Genomic DNA, 16784 nt, shown 5'->3' with positions numbered 1-16784 from the left:
GAAAACCAGCAACAGCAGGACAGAAGACGCAGGAGAAGAAGACCAAATTAGTTAGAATAGGAACGTGGAATGTTAGGACAATGATGAGGACGGGGAAATTGGAGAATGTTAAGCGAGAGATGGAAAGGGGAAATATAGATATTTTAGGTCTATGCGAGGCGAGATGGAAAGATAGCGGGGATTACTGGAGTGATAAGTATAGAATAATATACAGCGGTGGGGACGAGAGCCAACGAGGGGTTGCCATAGTATTAAATGAAGAGGTAGGAAGAAGCGTAGTCAACATAGAGCAGGTAACGGATAGAATACTACTGGTGGAGATAAAAGCAGAACCGACGAACTTAGTTATTATCCAGGTATACATGCCACCCAGCAACCATAAGGAAGAAGAGGTCGATAGGATATACGATCAGTTAGAGGACATGATTGCATGTGTTCCTGCAGGGAAACATTTGATAGTGATGGGGGATTGGAATGCGACGGTAGGCGAAGGAAGAGATGGTGATGAGGTGGGGGACTACGGTTTAGGCACAAGGAATGACCGCGGGGAGAAAGCAGTTGAGTTCTGCAGGAGACAGGGCTTAGTTATCACCAACACTTGGTTCAGACACCACAAAAGACGCAGGTATACATGGAAAATGCCAGGTGACTCGGGAAGATATCAGCTAGATTATATCCTGGTTAGACACAGGTTCAGGAACAGTGTGATAAATTCCCACAGCTTCCCGGGAGCGGATGCGGACTCAGACCACAATTTAGTTGTTATGAAATGTAGCGTACGTTTTAAAAAGATAAGGCAGGGGCGGCGAGTTAGAAAATGGAATGTAGAAGCGTTAAATGGGTTGAAAAGAAAGGAATACAAACAGGCGGTAGAGAAAATCATGGAGGACGGTAAAGAGCTAAGTACTATCGAAGAAAAATGGGAATGTATCAAAAAAGGGTTGTCTAAAGCGGCAAAAGACACTATTGGAACCGTTAACGCTAAAAGGACTCGTAAACCATGGATCACGGATGAGATGATTACAAAAATGGATGAGCGGCGAAAATGGAAGAATATAAATACAGAATTAGGCAAAATGAAGTACAAAGAATTGAACAATAAATTAAGGCGGGCAACAAATAAAGCAAAGGAAGCATGGTGGAAGACGCAGTGAGAGGATATGGAAAGTCTGCAGAGGAAGGGGGAAATCGGTGCGCTTTACAGCAAAGTTAAATCGTTATCGGGAAGTAAGAAAGGGAGATCAACGATAGCAGTTAGAGATAAGGCCGGTAAGGTAATAGTTGACGCAGGAAAGATCCAAGAGAGATGGAAGGAATATGTAGAAGAACTGTATAGTAAAGAGCTTAGACCAACAAAGTTAGACATTGAAAAGGAACATGACGTAGAAGAAGATAGCTTAGGTCCAGACGTACTGGACAATGAGATAGAAAGGGCATTAAGGGAGATGAAACTAAATAAGGCCGTGGGGGTAGATAACATTCCCGTGGAACTTTTGAAATGCTTAGGAAAATGTGGGAGGAAGAGGCTATATGGGCTGATCCGTAGTATTTATGAGGAGGGAATCTGGCCGGAAGACTTTGTGAGATCAGTTTTAGTTCCTATTCCGAAAAAGGTAAAGGCCACATCATGTGAGGACTATAGGACAATTAGTTTGATATCCCACGCAGCTAAGGTTGTTCTCAGGATCATAAACAAAAGGATAGAGAGTAGGGCAAACGATTACTTAGGGGATGATCAGTTTGGGTTCAGGAAGGGGAGAGGTACGCGTGATGCCATTGCAGTAATGAGATTATTAATCGAGAGGAATATAGAACACAACCAGGAGGTATTTGCCTGTTTCGTAGATTTCGAAAAAGCGTTTGATAGAGTAAATTGGGAAAAACTAATGAGTTTATTGCAGAAATTAGGAATAGATTGGAGGGAAAGGAGGCTAATCCGCAACCTGTACATGTCTCAGACTGCTCAGGTGCGGGTGGCAAACGGGGAGTCAGGATGGGCAGTGTTAGGAAGGGGTGTAAGGCAGGGTTGCCCATTATCACCGTTGCTGTTCAACCTGTACGCAGAGGAAATGATCAAAGAGGCATGGGAAGAACTGGAGGTAGGAATGAAAGTGGGCGGGGAATTCGTAAAATCAGTTAGATTTGCTGATGACCAAGCTTTAGTTTGTCAGTCAGCCAAGGGGCTGCAAGCACTGCTTAGTGAATTGGAAATTCAGTGCGACAGGTATGGGATGAGAATCAATATTAATAAAACAAAGGTTATGCGATTTTCAAGAAAGAAAAAGGCCAAGCTTAACATTAAAATAGGAGGGCAAAAGCTAGAGCAGGTAGAACAGTTTACGTATCTCGGTAGTGTTTTGGACCAACACGGTCAAAGTAGTAGGGACGTAAGGAGAAGAATTGCGCTAGGCAAAGAGGCTTTCACAAGGAGGAGGGAGTTGATGACAGGGACTTTGAGTAAGGATGTTAAGAAAAGACTCGTAAAAACTTTGATATGGAGCGTAGCTATGTACGGAGCGGAAACGTGGTCATTGAAGCAGGAGGATAGACGTAGATTGGAGGCTTTTGAAATGTGGGTGTGGAGAAGAATGGAGAAGGTGAAATGGACAGAGAAGAAAACAAATGAGGAAGTACTTGGTATGGTGGGCGAAGAGAGGGGTTTGTTGGGAGCAATCCTATGGAGGCAGGAAAAGTGGATGAAGGGGGTTTTGACCGGCAGTGGGATGCTGAAGACTGTGATAGAGGGTAGAATGTTGGGCAAAAGAGGAAAGGGAAGGAACAGGATAGGGTTGTTGGACGGGATGAAGGGAGGAAGAAAGTACTCGGAGATGAAGAGGGACCTGATATAGAGTAGGATGATGGATTTTGTGTTTAGTTAGGAGTAATAAAATATTTGTTGGTAGTTGTGTCCATCCAAAAACCTACCTTAACCGGTAGATTACTTAAAAAAAAATATATATATATATATATATATATATATATATATACACATATCCATATATACATACATATACATACATACATGCATCGGTTTAGTAGGTGATGGTAGAGATCACCCAGTACCAAGCCCTATACGGCGTGTGAAATTCACACATTAGCAGTGTAATAAGGGGGGCCAGTTCCTTTCCCTGTGCCGGTTATGGTTTCCCAGGAAGACCTGGTACCCAAAAATCACTTTTAGCTTGGGTGGAGCTGCAGGTGCCCAGAGTGCCATGCCCGGTAATCGAACCCGGGACCCAGCAGTCAGCAGTCCAACGCTCTACGCACTGGACTACCACGACCCCATATATATATATAGATATATATATATATATATATATATATATATATATATATATATATATATATATATATATATATAAAATGAAAAAAAATATATATATATATATATATATATATATATTTATATATATATTATTTTTTATAATATATATTCATGTCATTTTTATTGTTTATGGCATATATATGTGTGTGACCTTTGTAACATAGATATGCTACACAGATGTGCAAAATTCATGCGATTAAGTGTAAACGTGCAAGAAATGCAACGTACATTTAAACGACAGAGTTCGTTGATGACTTCGAAGAGCCGCACCCCTTTGTGGCGATACTGAAAGATGTTCAGGTGGAATCCGCTCTCGTTGACACAAATACGACAGAGATTGTTTAGCTTGTCCTGTCGGAGAAATGAAACATTATTATTAAAACCCATTACTGGCAAAGAACTAATTCAGCTACTAATTCTCCTCTATTCAAATTTTCAAACCGGAAACTCTGAGAAGAAGATGTTACATGTTTTTTATTACAAATTAAGTCCTAAATAAAATACAAATGTATATCATTACGCCTATATTTTCCAGAAACTTGCAAATAGTTTCCAAAAACAAAGCAGCTTAATGAATTTATAATGTTGTCCAGCCATTGTTGTTTAGTATTTTGAAGAATTTTAAGTGTTTGTCCAATTCTGTTCAATAAATTAATTTAACTAAAAATAATTGCATTACTTTTGGAATGCGTCCATCCACAGTTGCATAGTAATTTAAAGAATTTTAAGTGTTTGTCCAAATCTGTTCAATAAATTAATTTAACTAAAAATAATTGCATTACTTTTGGAATGCGTCCATCCACAGTTGCATAGTCATTTAAAGAATTTTAAGTTTTTGTTCAAATCCGTTCAATAAATTAATTTAACAAAAAATAATAGCATTACTTTCCCAATACATTCATCCATTATCCCACAGTACTTTGAAGAATTTTAAGTGTTTGTCCAAAATCGATTCAATAAATTAATTTAACAAAAAATAATAGCATTACTTTCCCAATGCATCCATCCATTATTCCACAGTACTTTGAAGAATTTTAAGTGTTTGTCCAAAATCGATTCAATAAATTAATTTAACAAAAAATAATAGCATTACTTTCCCAATACATCCATCCATTATCCCACAGTACTTTGAAGAATTTTAAGTGTTTGTCCAAAATCTATTCAATAAATTAATTTAACAAAAAATAATAGCATTACTTTCCCAATGCATCCATCCATTACTCCACAGTACTTTGAAGAATTTTAAGTGTTTGTCCAAATCTGTATTATAAATTTTTTTTAATATTAGCATTAGTTTTGGCACACATCCTGTTATTTTGCAATCTACTGCCTGTTACTTAAACCCTTTAGTTGTAATTCCTGATTTTAAATCAGTTAATTCCAAATTAACCTCAATGCCTCAATTAAATGCCTCACCTCTATCTGAACTCCATCCTCTTCTAATGTCTCGTCCACCTCTTGTTTGATCCAGATACAATTATGCTGCAACAAAAAGACATACATACATTAATAAGATGTACGTAAATGAATTTTCAATTAACAATTAACCTATGTTTAATTTGATCATAATATAGTGAGAATGCTGGTTTAATCCTATTTACTAGCACCTTAATAACCATATTTTATTTCACTAGTATGAGGTTTTTTCTAAGTTTCCAAGACGGAAGCTTTCTCTTTACTCAAAGATTATTCCAAGCTTAAAGTTTTTGCAACAGAAATGTTTAACTATTACATAAAATTATCCAAATTGAAAACAGACTATTAACATGAGTAATAAGTGCCGGAAAAGACGGCTTGAGGAAAGCACATGATTAAACTTAAAATAGAGCAAAAGGTATTCGAAAATCAGAACCAGATTCATGAATGATACAAGGACTGTCCCAAAAGTAGTCGGACTGAGTTGATAAATTTAAATTGACTGCCTGAATTGATGCATTCATTCAAAAGTCTTTGAAGCAGCGCCCCTGTGCGCCCCCAGTGGGTTTTCCATGCCTTGTTGACCTTCTGGAAGGCGGCACCCGGAATGCAGAATGCTAAGCTCCCTCGTCACGGTCTATTGTACAAGAGCGGTTCAATATGTACCTGTGTTTGACGACAAAGGGTGTTCCTGAGGGAAGTTTATGCTATCATCGTGTGCTCCCATCTATCAAAGGACGGTGAAACAAATTTCAGACTGATTCAAAGGTTAGTTTGGATTTGGCAGCCATTTGAGTGTAAGACGTGTTTCTCGTGATTTTCGCTTGAAGATGGAAAAAGAGCAGTATCATTCAGTGGTTCGCTTTTTGTGTTTTTGGATGGAAAGAAATAGCGAGGAGATGAAAGCAAAGTTGGATGCTGTTGGATGGGGACACTTCACTTTGCCATCTACGACCACAGTTAGATATTGGTTCAATGAATTTAAACGTGGGCGAACATCTGTTTTTGATGAGGAGCGACCAGGACGCCCACGACAGATGTGGTTATACCAAGGAAATCATTCAAAAAGTCCACGCCATGAATCTCGCTGATCAACGAATGAAAGTGCACGAAGTAGCAGAGGCCGTGGGAGGTGTGTCGACCGGAACGGCAATTAATATTTTACATGATAAGTCGGCAAAATGAGAAAATTGTCGGCCCGATGGGTGCCGCGATTGCTCACAGTAGACAACAAGCTGATCCCGGAGTTGTCGCCGCCAAACTGCATGAACTATGTTATGAATTGCTGCCGCACCCCCCGTATTGACCCGATCTTGCTGCCTGTGACTTCATGAACTGCATGAACTACCTTATGAATTGCTGCCGCACCCCCCGTATTCTCCCGATCTGGCTGCCTGCGACTTTCTCTTATTCCCTAACATGAAGAAATGGCTCGCTGGAAAAAAATTTAGCTCAAAAGAGGAAGTTATCGCCAAGACAGGTGTATTTTGGAGAGAGTTTAACAAATCGTATTCTTTTGAAGGGGTTAAAAAAATGGCCGGACCGTTGGGAGAAGTGTATCTTTCTAATAAGGGAACTATGTTGAAAGAAAAAAAAATGTGTTTGAAAAAATGATTTCTCCATTTCTAACACGGGTACTAATTGAACCGCCCTTGTAACACTTCCATCGACCTGCGGTGATATCCTTTCAGCACGGATTTGAGGCAGCGGGGGAAAAGGAATAAGTCTGGTAGGGCATTTTCTAATATAAATTTGGATTCTCAAATGGTCCAGAAGCTCTTGGGCAGATCTGTCAAAGGGGCTGAACGTTTGGCATCTTCAACATCTTCTCTTAGCTACCAAAACAACTAGTTTCACCGAAAAATACCTGATCTACCCATGGCGACATCACCATAAACTCTGCCTTAAGCACATGAGTCTCTTTCCTGGTTTTGCCTATTTTGAACGCCAAATTTGATGGCATAGAACTGTTCCAATGACCGGTTTGTGACGGAGAGTAACAAAGTCACATTTTAGAGGTTTTGCAAGCAAACGATCTGCACTTCATAAAGGCTGGGAGCCAACTGCCACCGGCTCTCAGCCTTTCCTATGACTCCCCTCCCCCAAACCCAGCCAGAGAAACTGCCCCAAGGCTGTCTATCCGGGAAAATATAAGTTATCGTACTAATGGGACAGAACAGTACATGATTGCAAACATGTTTCCATACCTCCGCTTCTCAAAATACACTGGATGAATGTAACAACCTCACACCTGTGCAAGTGTGTTGAGGGGGGAATGTTACTTCCACATGCCCAGACCAGGAGTGCTTCTGGAGGCCATTTTGTTATTGCTACCAGAACAAGTCTCCATACTTCCGCTTCTCAATATACACAGGATGAATGTAACGACCTCAAACCTGCGCAAGTGTGGTGAGGGGGAATGTTACTTCCACATGCCCAGACCAGGAGTGCTTCTGGAGGCCATATTGTTTGTGGTCTACAAGCATGTTTACATTAGTTTCCAGCATACCCACAGATATCTCCCCAAAATGTTTCTATAAACCCAAACACATTAATAGAATCAATGTCTCCATGTATTCCTACCCAAGAGGGACAAAATTCTCAATAGACCTCCAGTCTGACGAGATACCTTTGAGTTCCCCAGCTGTTCCAGCTTGCTGGAGGCTCCAGACACCAATACTAACCTCGATCAGCTTCTTCCTGATTCTTTCCAAGGCGGCATAGCCTTCGTGTGCCGTCCTCTTGAGCCGGTGGAACTCAATCACACTCTGATGGCAATTGTCACATACCTGTTTGGGTAACCCATCCCTTGGGGCGATCTGTGGACAAGCAAAAGATTTCGTTTCAAAGGAATAGCAGTGACAATGCAGCTAAGTGTCATGTCCCTCGATAATTTAAACACGTACACATAGAGAACGCCTTTTCTTTAATACAGACAATCTTTACCCGAAAGAATACACTTTGTATTTCGGCATAAATTAATCTGGAAGTACTAAGCATATTCTTTTTGGTGTACGTTGTGAATCTACCAGGTATTCTTACGATAAACGCACACTACGCGTGTTCGATAAACACGCAAACTGATGCAATCTGGCGACCATTACGTGAACTGTAGCCCTGCCCGGTTAGCTACGCGCTAGTTGCCTGAGACCTAATGAGGCGTGTCTGTGCTTCGCGGATCGTCGAGCCGTGAGTATGGTGCCAGTCATGATAGTTCCTATCGTCCTTGTTTTTATTGTTACTTGAAAATGGTATTTGACGATATCACCGAGCAAGAAATCATCGGGAAGTTTTTTGGTGAAGTGCGGTAAAAGTTATCAAGAAATTACTGAAATGTTGACAGCTGTTTAAACCGTCATAATGCTCTGAAGTAAATATACTGGCCGGACTCGGTGGCGGCGGGGTAACGTCCTCGTCGCCAAATCCTTCGTCGCGGGTTCGATTCCCGCCTGGGTGGGTTTTTCTTCCACCTAGGACTTGGGTGTTTGTAATCGTCTCCATTGTTATTCTTTGTTAACAGTCCGATGTAAAGGCCAGAATGCTGTTTTCAGACTAATGGCTAAATAAATAATATTCGTTTTCGAGTGGATTAAATCATAAATTCCATTGTTTCAGGCTTCACTTCGTGGAAGTATTTAATATCCATACTAAACGGAAAGACTTATACTTTTCCACAGATTTTATTATACGATACAACGCGTTTCAATGACTTGCGGTATCATCAGGTACAAATTTGCTAAACAGACAGTGCCAGAATATATACCCTCAGGACAGAGTGGGGGCGGGGAGGGTTGGAAGGGCCAGAGAGGGGTGGGGGCTCTCAGGTGCATGGAGGGGTTGTTTTCACCATTTCCAGGCCAGATTCTCGGAGAGGAGTGGGGAGGGGTATGGGAACAATTGCTCATTACAAAGTGACGTGTTGGGGTTTGCCAAGTGCCTTCTTATCTCTAATTGCTCGAGAGCGTCCATTTTTAATCCTTTTGGGAGTGTGCGTAATATCTCAGGGACAAAGTCACTGCTGTGGTCGAATTCCACTAAATGATTGGCGAAGAGAGAGTTGTTATTCTGATTTTTGTGACACCTAGCGTGTTCCTTGACTCGTAACTTGATATTCCTGCCGGTCTGACCGACATAAACGCTGTTGCAATCCTCGCATTTCAGTTTATAAATGTCTGATTTGAGAAGGCTATCCTGGGTGTATTTTCGATTGGCTAGAAGTTTGGAGAGGGTTATGGGTGGATAGAAGGCTGCTTTGAGTGAGGTGGGTAGGCAGTTGGAAATCCTATATGAAATATCTCCCAGAAATGGGATCGAGCACCACTTAAAATCTTTAGATACTGCGGGCTGTGATACGAAAACACTTTTTATGGCCATTGATTTTTGTTTTTTCGGCAGTAATGCGTCAACTAGTTTGGGGTTGTAACCATTGCTGGTAGCTATATTAGTGATATTCACGAGTTCAATGTTGACGTTTTTGGGGGAAAGGGGGATGTGTAGGAGGCGGTGGATCATGGAGTGGAGGGCCGCGTGTTAGTAAGAAAAATGGTGCGCGGAATCATTAGAAATTATGCGGTCTGTATGAATTTGGAAGTGGATTTCCTATAAATTGCAAATTCGTGCCTATTTTCCCTTATTGTAATTGACAAGTCGAGGAAGTTGACGGTGCCGTTGACGTCTTTTTCCATGGAGAAGGAGATATTCCGATGAAGTGTGTTTAGGTAATTAAGGAAGGAGTCTAACGGGCGGTTGGTTCCTGTCCATGTGCATAGAATATCGCCAACGTAACGAAAACAATAACCCACGTTTTTGTTATGCTGATTGTCAGCATTGGAAAGATGTTCTTCTTCAGAATTGAGGAAGACTTCGGCTAGCATGGGGTAAAATGGGGAAGCCATAGGTAACCACCTAAAGAAAGTTTATTTTCTTCCGTAATCTTATTATGCCGTAATTTTTACGAAAAGTGGTTATATTCTACGTTCTGCTATTTCTACGTTTGAGCTTAAGTAAAGGTAACATTTCATGATAGCTATAAAGATTCTTGTGAAAACGGAACATTTAATGCAATTTCGTTCGCAAATTTACTTAGAACACGTCCGTTTGTTGTATATTGTGTTTGTGGTACCTACCTCTTAAGGTAATGATCCAACTCCCTTCACATGCCTCAGGTATTCTATACTCACGTTTCGTCAACTCTACACTTTTAACTATGTATTAATTGTTTAAGCAATCCCCGAAAATACATTCCTAGTGGATTCCAAACGATTACAATACGTAAAGTAGTTGAACCGCGAAAAGCTCATCACCACGTCACATCGTCAATGCATTTAACCAATTGGCAATGGACATAAAAATACTACACCACTTCTGGTTTTTAGTTAAAATTATATCTAAATGAGGTTAAAACACAGTTATCCCTGCTATATTGTACGCTAATGCATGTTGAATCGTCGTGTAAACACTGAATGTCGCCAGAGTAACCTAAGTATTGTTGTGCACGCAAAACAAACTTCTTCGTGTTTATTAATTAGTTCCAACTCATTCACATATTATTTGATTCCTATTTGAGGCATAAAATCACCGAAAGCAAAGGATAAATTTAACGTGTACAGGTATGACTTTGCAATTCTTCGGCCGTTTCTGACATAAAACTAATGATTTTTGATGCCTTTCCCATATATTTTTCAATCTATACGTTAATTTCTATCGAGTCAACGTTTCGTCCTACATTTCCGTTGACGATTTAACGTTTCAATAGCATTTCATCGAAACATTGTAAATATATCCTCCCACATTGTCATACCCGGTGTATTGCCTAGTGACCCGTCACCTTGGTTCAATAAATTTAAGGATTCTCACATGTATTTCTAACTAAATTTTACACTATGTGATTCCTTCTTGTAAAAGGTTTTCATTTGTGTCTAAAAGTACGTCGGAGATGAACTGGGAACTTTTTACTGTATCAGTTGAGGTTATACTCTATCTCAATTTACTAATTTTCCTATTATGATACTTGGGTTCCAATTCATATCTTCACGCCTCCAACTAAAACAACTTCTGGCTAATAATAATACATTATAATTATGATACTCACCTCAAGTTTGTAAATATTGTTGATTATCTCATACAAAGGTTTGCCGGATTCAAACTCAATGAATATATTTTTTGTCGTCTGGCCAGTTCCATGACAGGTTCTACACGGCCCACCCATATCTTCACTTGGAGTTCTTCGAGCTAACTTCTAGTTTAGATTACCATAGACTTTTGAAGAAGATAATATACATTATATTGGCGTAGTTCTCTAAGGCAATCTCCGAATTGTATGTAGGCCAACTTAGTTTACACCAAATCACTTTAAATCACCAATTTAAATTGAAAAGGTAACTCTACGTGACGAATTAAGTGCCTTAAAATATCTATCCGAACGAGAAAACCACAGATGTCTCTTCCAAATATCACTTTCCACATACCAGGAACATAAGCGTGAATGTTGTCGATGAATTCAATTATAGACAAGATTCTTCGCAATCTGATGAACAGTACACATATGCCACAATAAATCCTAAAGAGTAATTGATAAATATTCAAACGTGGACACCCGTCGGGCCTTCTTTACTGTAAAGAAACATTGCATATGATTGTAAACAATACATTCGTGGAAATGCGCTCTTGCGCTTAAGCCGCCTTCATTTTATTTGTTTTAATAAGAACACATGCTATATCATGCGCAAGCTTCAGGTAAGCTCCTGTATGTTATTTTCTTCGTCAAATAAACCAAAATAACTGTACCAGACTGAATAATTATGCCTTGCTTTTACGTTTAATGCAAAGATTATTCTAAATTTAAGCGATCACTGTGTTATCTCTCGTCTTATAAATTTACTACCTGAATAACGCGCTAAATTTGAATGCCACTTGGAGCAAAACAATATCGGCTAAATTTCTATTTTTTATATTTTATTGTTAACATACAGAAGTAGTACGATATATATACTTGCTTCAATGCTATCAATAAGTTCTTTCTAAGTTACTCAATGAGGAATTATGATGTTTCGCTGTCATTTTCGATCACAAATACCATTACCAATTGTGAAATCTTAGTATTACCTTATTTCAATTCCACTTCATCCGTAGGTTTAGGGAAAATTAACTCAAATTTGGCCTACAGAAATTATCGCCACTTTATCAAAACTCTGGTTCTGACTTAGAACGCTTTTAATCCATGTTAACTCTCAGCAGACAAGAGGAAAAGCATTGTCGAAAACGGATATCTTAAAAATACATGCTTCCCGTCGTGGTTTTTCCTCATGATTTTCAGATTTCAACAGTTATTCATAACAAAAGGACCATTCTCGATATAGCCATTATTCCATATGATAGGGTTTCATCCGTTAATAGTTGGAGATAGGAACACTTCATTACTTATTACTCTTCAAAATAGATTATATGAAATATTATGCTATATATAGGCTAAACTTTCCGACAAGAAGGTTAGTGAGGTAAGCACAGTTATCATATTGAAGTAGCTAATGAAACAATCTATTAAAATGTCTATTTCAAGCCTTATTGATACATTTTTGTAATACTTTTTCATTATTCCGTAGCTTTTCTAACCTTTTTCTAGCTCAATGCTTTGCTAGTTTAGGCATTTATTAGGCTACCACGCAATACTGATAAAACCGTGTGTGTTGCATAATTACTTAGGATATATTCTATGGAGTGTAGTCAGTTCTGCGAATTTCAAAAAACCTTTTCTCAGCAATATTAAATTCGCTTTAACCCGTCGTGGTCCCACCTCCCGGCCATAACCTAATGGTCACACGTAGAAAATGAGATCCCTCGCTTAATATCAACCGTTACTTCTCAATAAAACATTTATTGAACAAAATATAATCCATATACATTCTCCCCCTCTGCAGATAAGAAACAGTTTATGACTCTGCCGGGATAATTCATAATGAAAACCCCTCCCCAAACAACTAGTTCCCTATAAAAACAACCTATCTACCCTTGGCATCATCATCATAAGCCTTGATCATGTCATGAGTCTGTTACCCGGTTTAGCCCAGTTTAAACGTAAGCATTGAATGGTATAGCACTCTTTCAAAAACAGTTTCGTGACGGAGCGTTACGTGGTCACGTTATAGAGCTTTCGCAAGCGAGCGTTCCGCACGTTATAAAGGCTGGGAACCAATTTCCACCAGCTCCCAGCCTTTACTAAGACTCTCCTCAATCAAACCCAGCCAGATAAACTTCCCCAAGTCTGTATATCCTGGAGAAAATTAGTCAAACTTTCAGAAGAGAATAGTTCATGGCTGTAACAGGATAATTCTAAATGAAAAAATATAATTTTGTAACTAAGCAGTATTTTATTAAGATGTGACCCTAGTTTTGGGATGTTTCCTGACAATTTCCTTTTATGAAAATAAAAAGAAATAATATTTTACCATGGAATAATGTTTACAAAGGGTCTGAGAGTGTTGGTAAAATCATGGTTTTTCCACAAATAAACCAACGTTTGCAATTCTAATCGTAGAGTATTACATGCCAATTGCGTAGGGATGTTTAAATTATCATTTTCCACATAAGTATTCTTTTGGAAATCTTTACAACTTACAGAACCAGAAATCTGCTGTTAAATAATGATGTAAAATTGATATTAATGTTCCTTACATGATGATTTTAACTGACAAAAATAAATTTTATCGCAGTATAAACAATACTTTGGCCAACAAGACGTACCAAAGCAGAAACACATCGTTCTATCTATTTATATTTTCTCTCGATAAGTTTATAAACCCTTCATCCTTGTCATTTTAATTTCTTATCTCTATGATGTTGGATTGTTTGAGCTTTCCTTTTTAAAGTTGATCATCATTACTATACACTTAACTTGGAACCAAAAATACGAATGTTCTTTCAATGGAATTTCAAAGAAATGTTGAGAAAACACAGAAGATTTGCTGAAATATTTGACAGGAAGAAACTTTTACGGTAACATGCAAGGTCTATCCCAAAAGTAACAGGACTGAGTCGATTAAAATTAAATTTATAGCTAGGATTGATAAATTCATTCAAAAGACTTGGAAGCAGCACCATTGTACATCCACACGCACCACTCCCAGTGGGTTTTCCACACCTCGTATGCCTTCTGGAAGGCGGTGCCCGGAATGCTGCTAAGCTCCCTCATCACCGCCTGTTGTAGTGCTTCCACGGAGTTGGTTTGACTTCCTTTCGGCATAGATTTGAGGCTGCAGGGGCAAAGAAAGAAGTCTGGTAGGGCATTTCCTAATATAAATTTGGATACTCACTCAACACGTGGTCTAGAAGCTCTTCCCAGATCCAAATGTGATAAACCATTACAGGTAAGACAAAAACAATCAAATGATGTTGCTTTCTCGTCTCATCTTTTGGGGAAAAAAAAGTTTTCAACATTTATTTATCAAAAAAATTCAAAATTCTAACTGTCCGATCAGAAAATTAGTTATTAATAATTTTTTTACAGTAATAATTAGTAATTATTTAATTTCTGCTACTAATACTTGGCTCACAAGAAAAATTTAATGCTTTTGACATTATTTTTTTAAATAATTACAATGAATATTCCAAAATATGTATTCTAGTCCCATACACACAGTCTTCCCTGGAATCCACGACTAATTCTCAGATCCCATTCCTACTCACACCGCTTCCCACAATCAATCTTTTGATGACTGCTTCTCCATTTCGGTGATTGAAATCCTTCCCAAATCTGCGAGTATAATAGAGGGAGAACATGCGAGATGGCGCATATCTGGGTGGCCCAATCATTCAAACCGCCCGGGCTGAACCAAGCCCACTGAATGCATCAATTGGCTGCCTACATATCCCCTCCCACCCCCTTGTTCATTTCCTATTGGTCCCTTTACCTCTCCTTCCTCCACCTCTCCCCCGCACATCCTCTCCGCTCTTTCCCGAGAATGCCATTCTGAAGACGACGGCCAACAACATATTGTTAGTGTCCTTTCTTTGTGTCTCTATATTCTAAAAATCTACATCTGTGTTTTTATATATTTATGCATCGCCGAAGAGCGTTCCATTTCGAAGATATTTTTATATTGACATATATATATATATATATAAACTTTTTGAAAGTCTCATGGACGTGAATAATAACGTATAACAATTAGCCCTAGTGGACAGAGACAAAAACAAAAAATAGTGAGTCTCTTTTGTGTGTGTTTCTGTGTTTTTGTCTGGGTCCACCAGTGCTAAGTGTTTTTTCATTATGTATATCTATATCTATACATTTATATACATATATATCATTTTATATGTATGTATATTTTTATATATATGTGTATATTTTTATATATATGTATATATATATACATATATATGTGTGTATGTGTATATATATATATATATATATATATATATATATATATATATATATATATATATACACACATACACACACACATCCATACATAACAAAACATAATAAAACAATTCAAATAATCTTTCAATATACTTTTTTACTCACAAAAGAAATTGTTATAAGAGGAAAAGTTTATCCTTACATAGTTTATTACCCTTCGTTGTCTTATTTCACAGGATAAAAGATTGCATTACAAAAACATACACATTTGTATATATATATATATACATATATACCAAGAAAAATAACCATGTCCTCGTCAACACAAACATTCACAATTCACACCCGCATTCCATTTTGATATCCAATGCCTCAACAACCTTTTCACAACTGGACTTTCGTTTAAATAAAAAAAAATTGCAAACATGATGAAATGTCCAGAGGGAATTCATGGGAGATCGAACCCTCCCAAGGCCCATTGCGTAAAAATACCCGAAACAGTTAATCAGAAGCAATAAATCCTAATTACTATACACCTGTCCACCTGTGGCAGTAATTTACAGCATGCCTGCGATTGGTTTGAAGGCTCAATTACCTGGAGAAATCTTGAGAGCATGTTTGACAGCTCCAAGAAACACCTTACTTTGTGGCGAATTGGCAAAAAGGAATACTTGGGTATGTTTGTTGGTTATTGGTTGGTCAGCGGTTTGGAATCAGGGTTTTTAACAGCCTTATGCCAACTCCTGGACTATAACCTTGAAATGCAGTCGTCCTTGAAGGTCTCTCGAAGCATCTGGAATGTTTTTTTTGCATTCTTTCCAAGTTACAGGCAAAACATGGAGCTTTCGCTGCTCAAGCGTAACACACACCTCACATGGAGGCATGTCTTACCACTCAGACTGCTCGGAGCACACTGATGATTGGGTGCATTGGAAGGGCAGACCTCCCACCACATCTCCCTCCCATGGATGATTGCGTAACAAAAAAATTATGTACATTACTTTCATGATGGAGCTATCAAACTGCTCGCAGCAAACTGACGACTGGCTAAGTTGGAAGGGCAGACCCCCCACCACATCTCCCAACCAGTTTTATCACGCTGTTATAAATATATATATATATATATATATATATATATATATATATATATACATATATATATATATATATATATATATATATATATATATATATATATATATATATATATATATATATACACATACATATATTAATATATTTTTATATATAGACATATATATATAAATTATATATATATATATATTTATATATATATATATGGGTCGCAGTGGTCCAGTGGGTAGAGTTAGACTACTGACCAGAGGGTCCCGGGTTCGATTCCTGGGCAAGGCACTCTGGGCACCTGCAGCTACACCCAAGGTAAAGTGATTTTTGGTGTACCAGATATTCCTGGGAAACCATAACCAGTACAGGGAAAGGAACTGGCCCCCCTTAATACCCTGATGTGTGCATTTTCACACGCCGTAAATAGGGCTTAGTACTGGGTGAACTCTACCATCACCCATACCAAACAGACCTTCCAGGGTTGATTACTGTGTTTATGGTTTATGTATATATATATATATATTATATACACACATATATATATATATATATATATATATATATATATATATATATATATATATATATATATATATATAT

General features: G+C 38.3%; 1 protein-coding gene across 2 annotated transcripts in view; it reads right to left on the bottom strand.

The window, feature by feature from the left end:
• Positions 1 to 11294, bottom strand: part of LOC139693234 (uncharacterized) — a 37285-nt gene extending 25991 nt beyond the window's left edge. For both annotated transcript variants that reach the window (XM_071591339.1, XM_071591340.1), the window contains exons 1-4: positions 10833 to 11294; positions 7426 to 7560; positions 4742 to 4807; positions 3554 to 3676 (exon numbers count right to left, since the gene is read on the bottom strand). In XM_071591339.1, the coding sequence (XP_071447440.1) occupies positions 3554 to 3676; positions 4742 to 4807; positions 7426 to 7560; positions 10833 to 10949 (441 nt within the window). In that variant the 5' untranslated portion in view covers positions 10950 to 11294. The remainder of the gene's footprint in view (positions 1 to 3553; positions 3677 to 4741; positions 4808 to 7425; positions 7561 to 10832) is intronic.
• Between the last annotated feature and the right edge of the window lie 5490 nt (positions 11295 to 16784).

This window comes from Hetaerina americana, unplaced genomic scaffold (genome assembly GCF_022747635.1).
Source record: "Hetaerina americana unplaced genomic scaffold, ioHetAmer1.1.p SCAF_45, whole genome shotgun sequence".
In the NCBI taxonomy this organism is placed as follows: Eukaryota; Metazoa; Arthropoda; class Insecta; order Odonata; family Calopterygidae; genus Hetaerina; species Hetaerina americana.
This window is presented reverse-complemented; position numbering and strand designations above follow the sequence as displayed.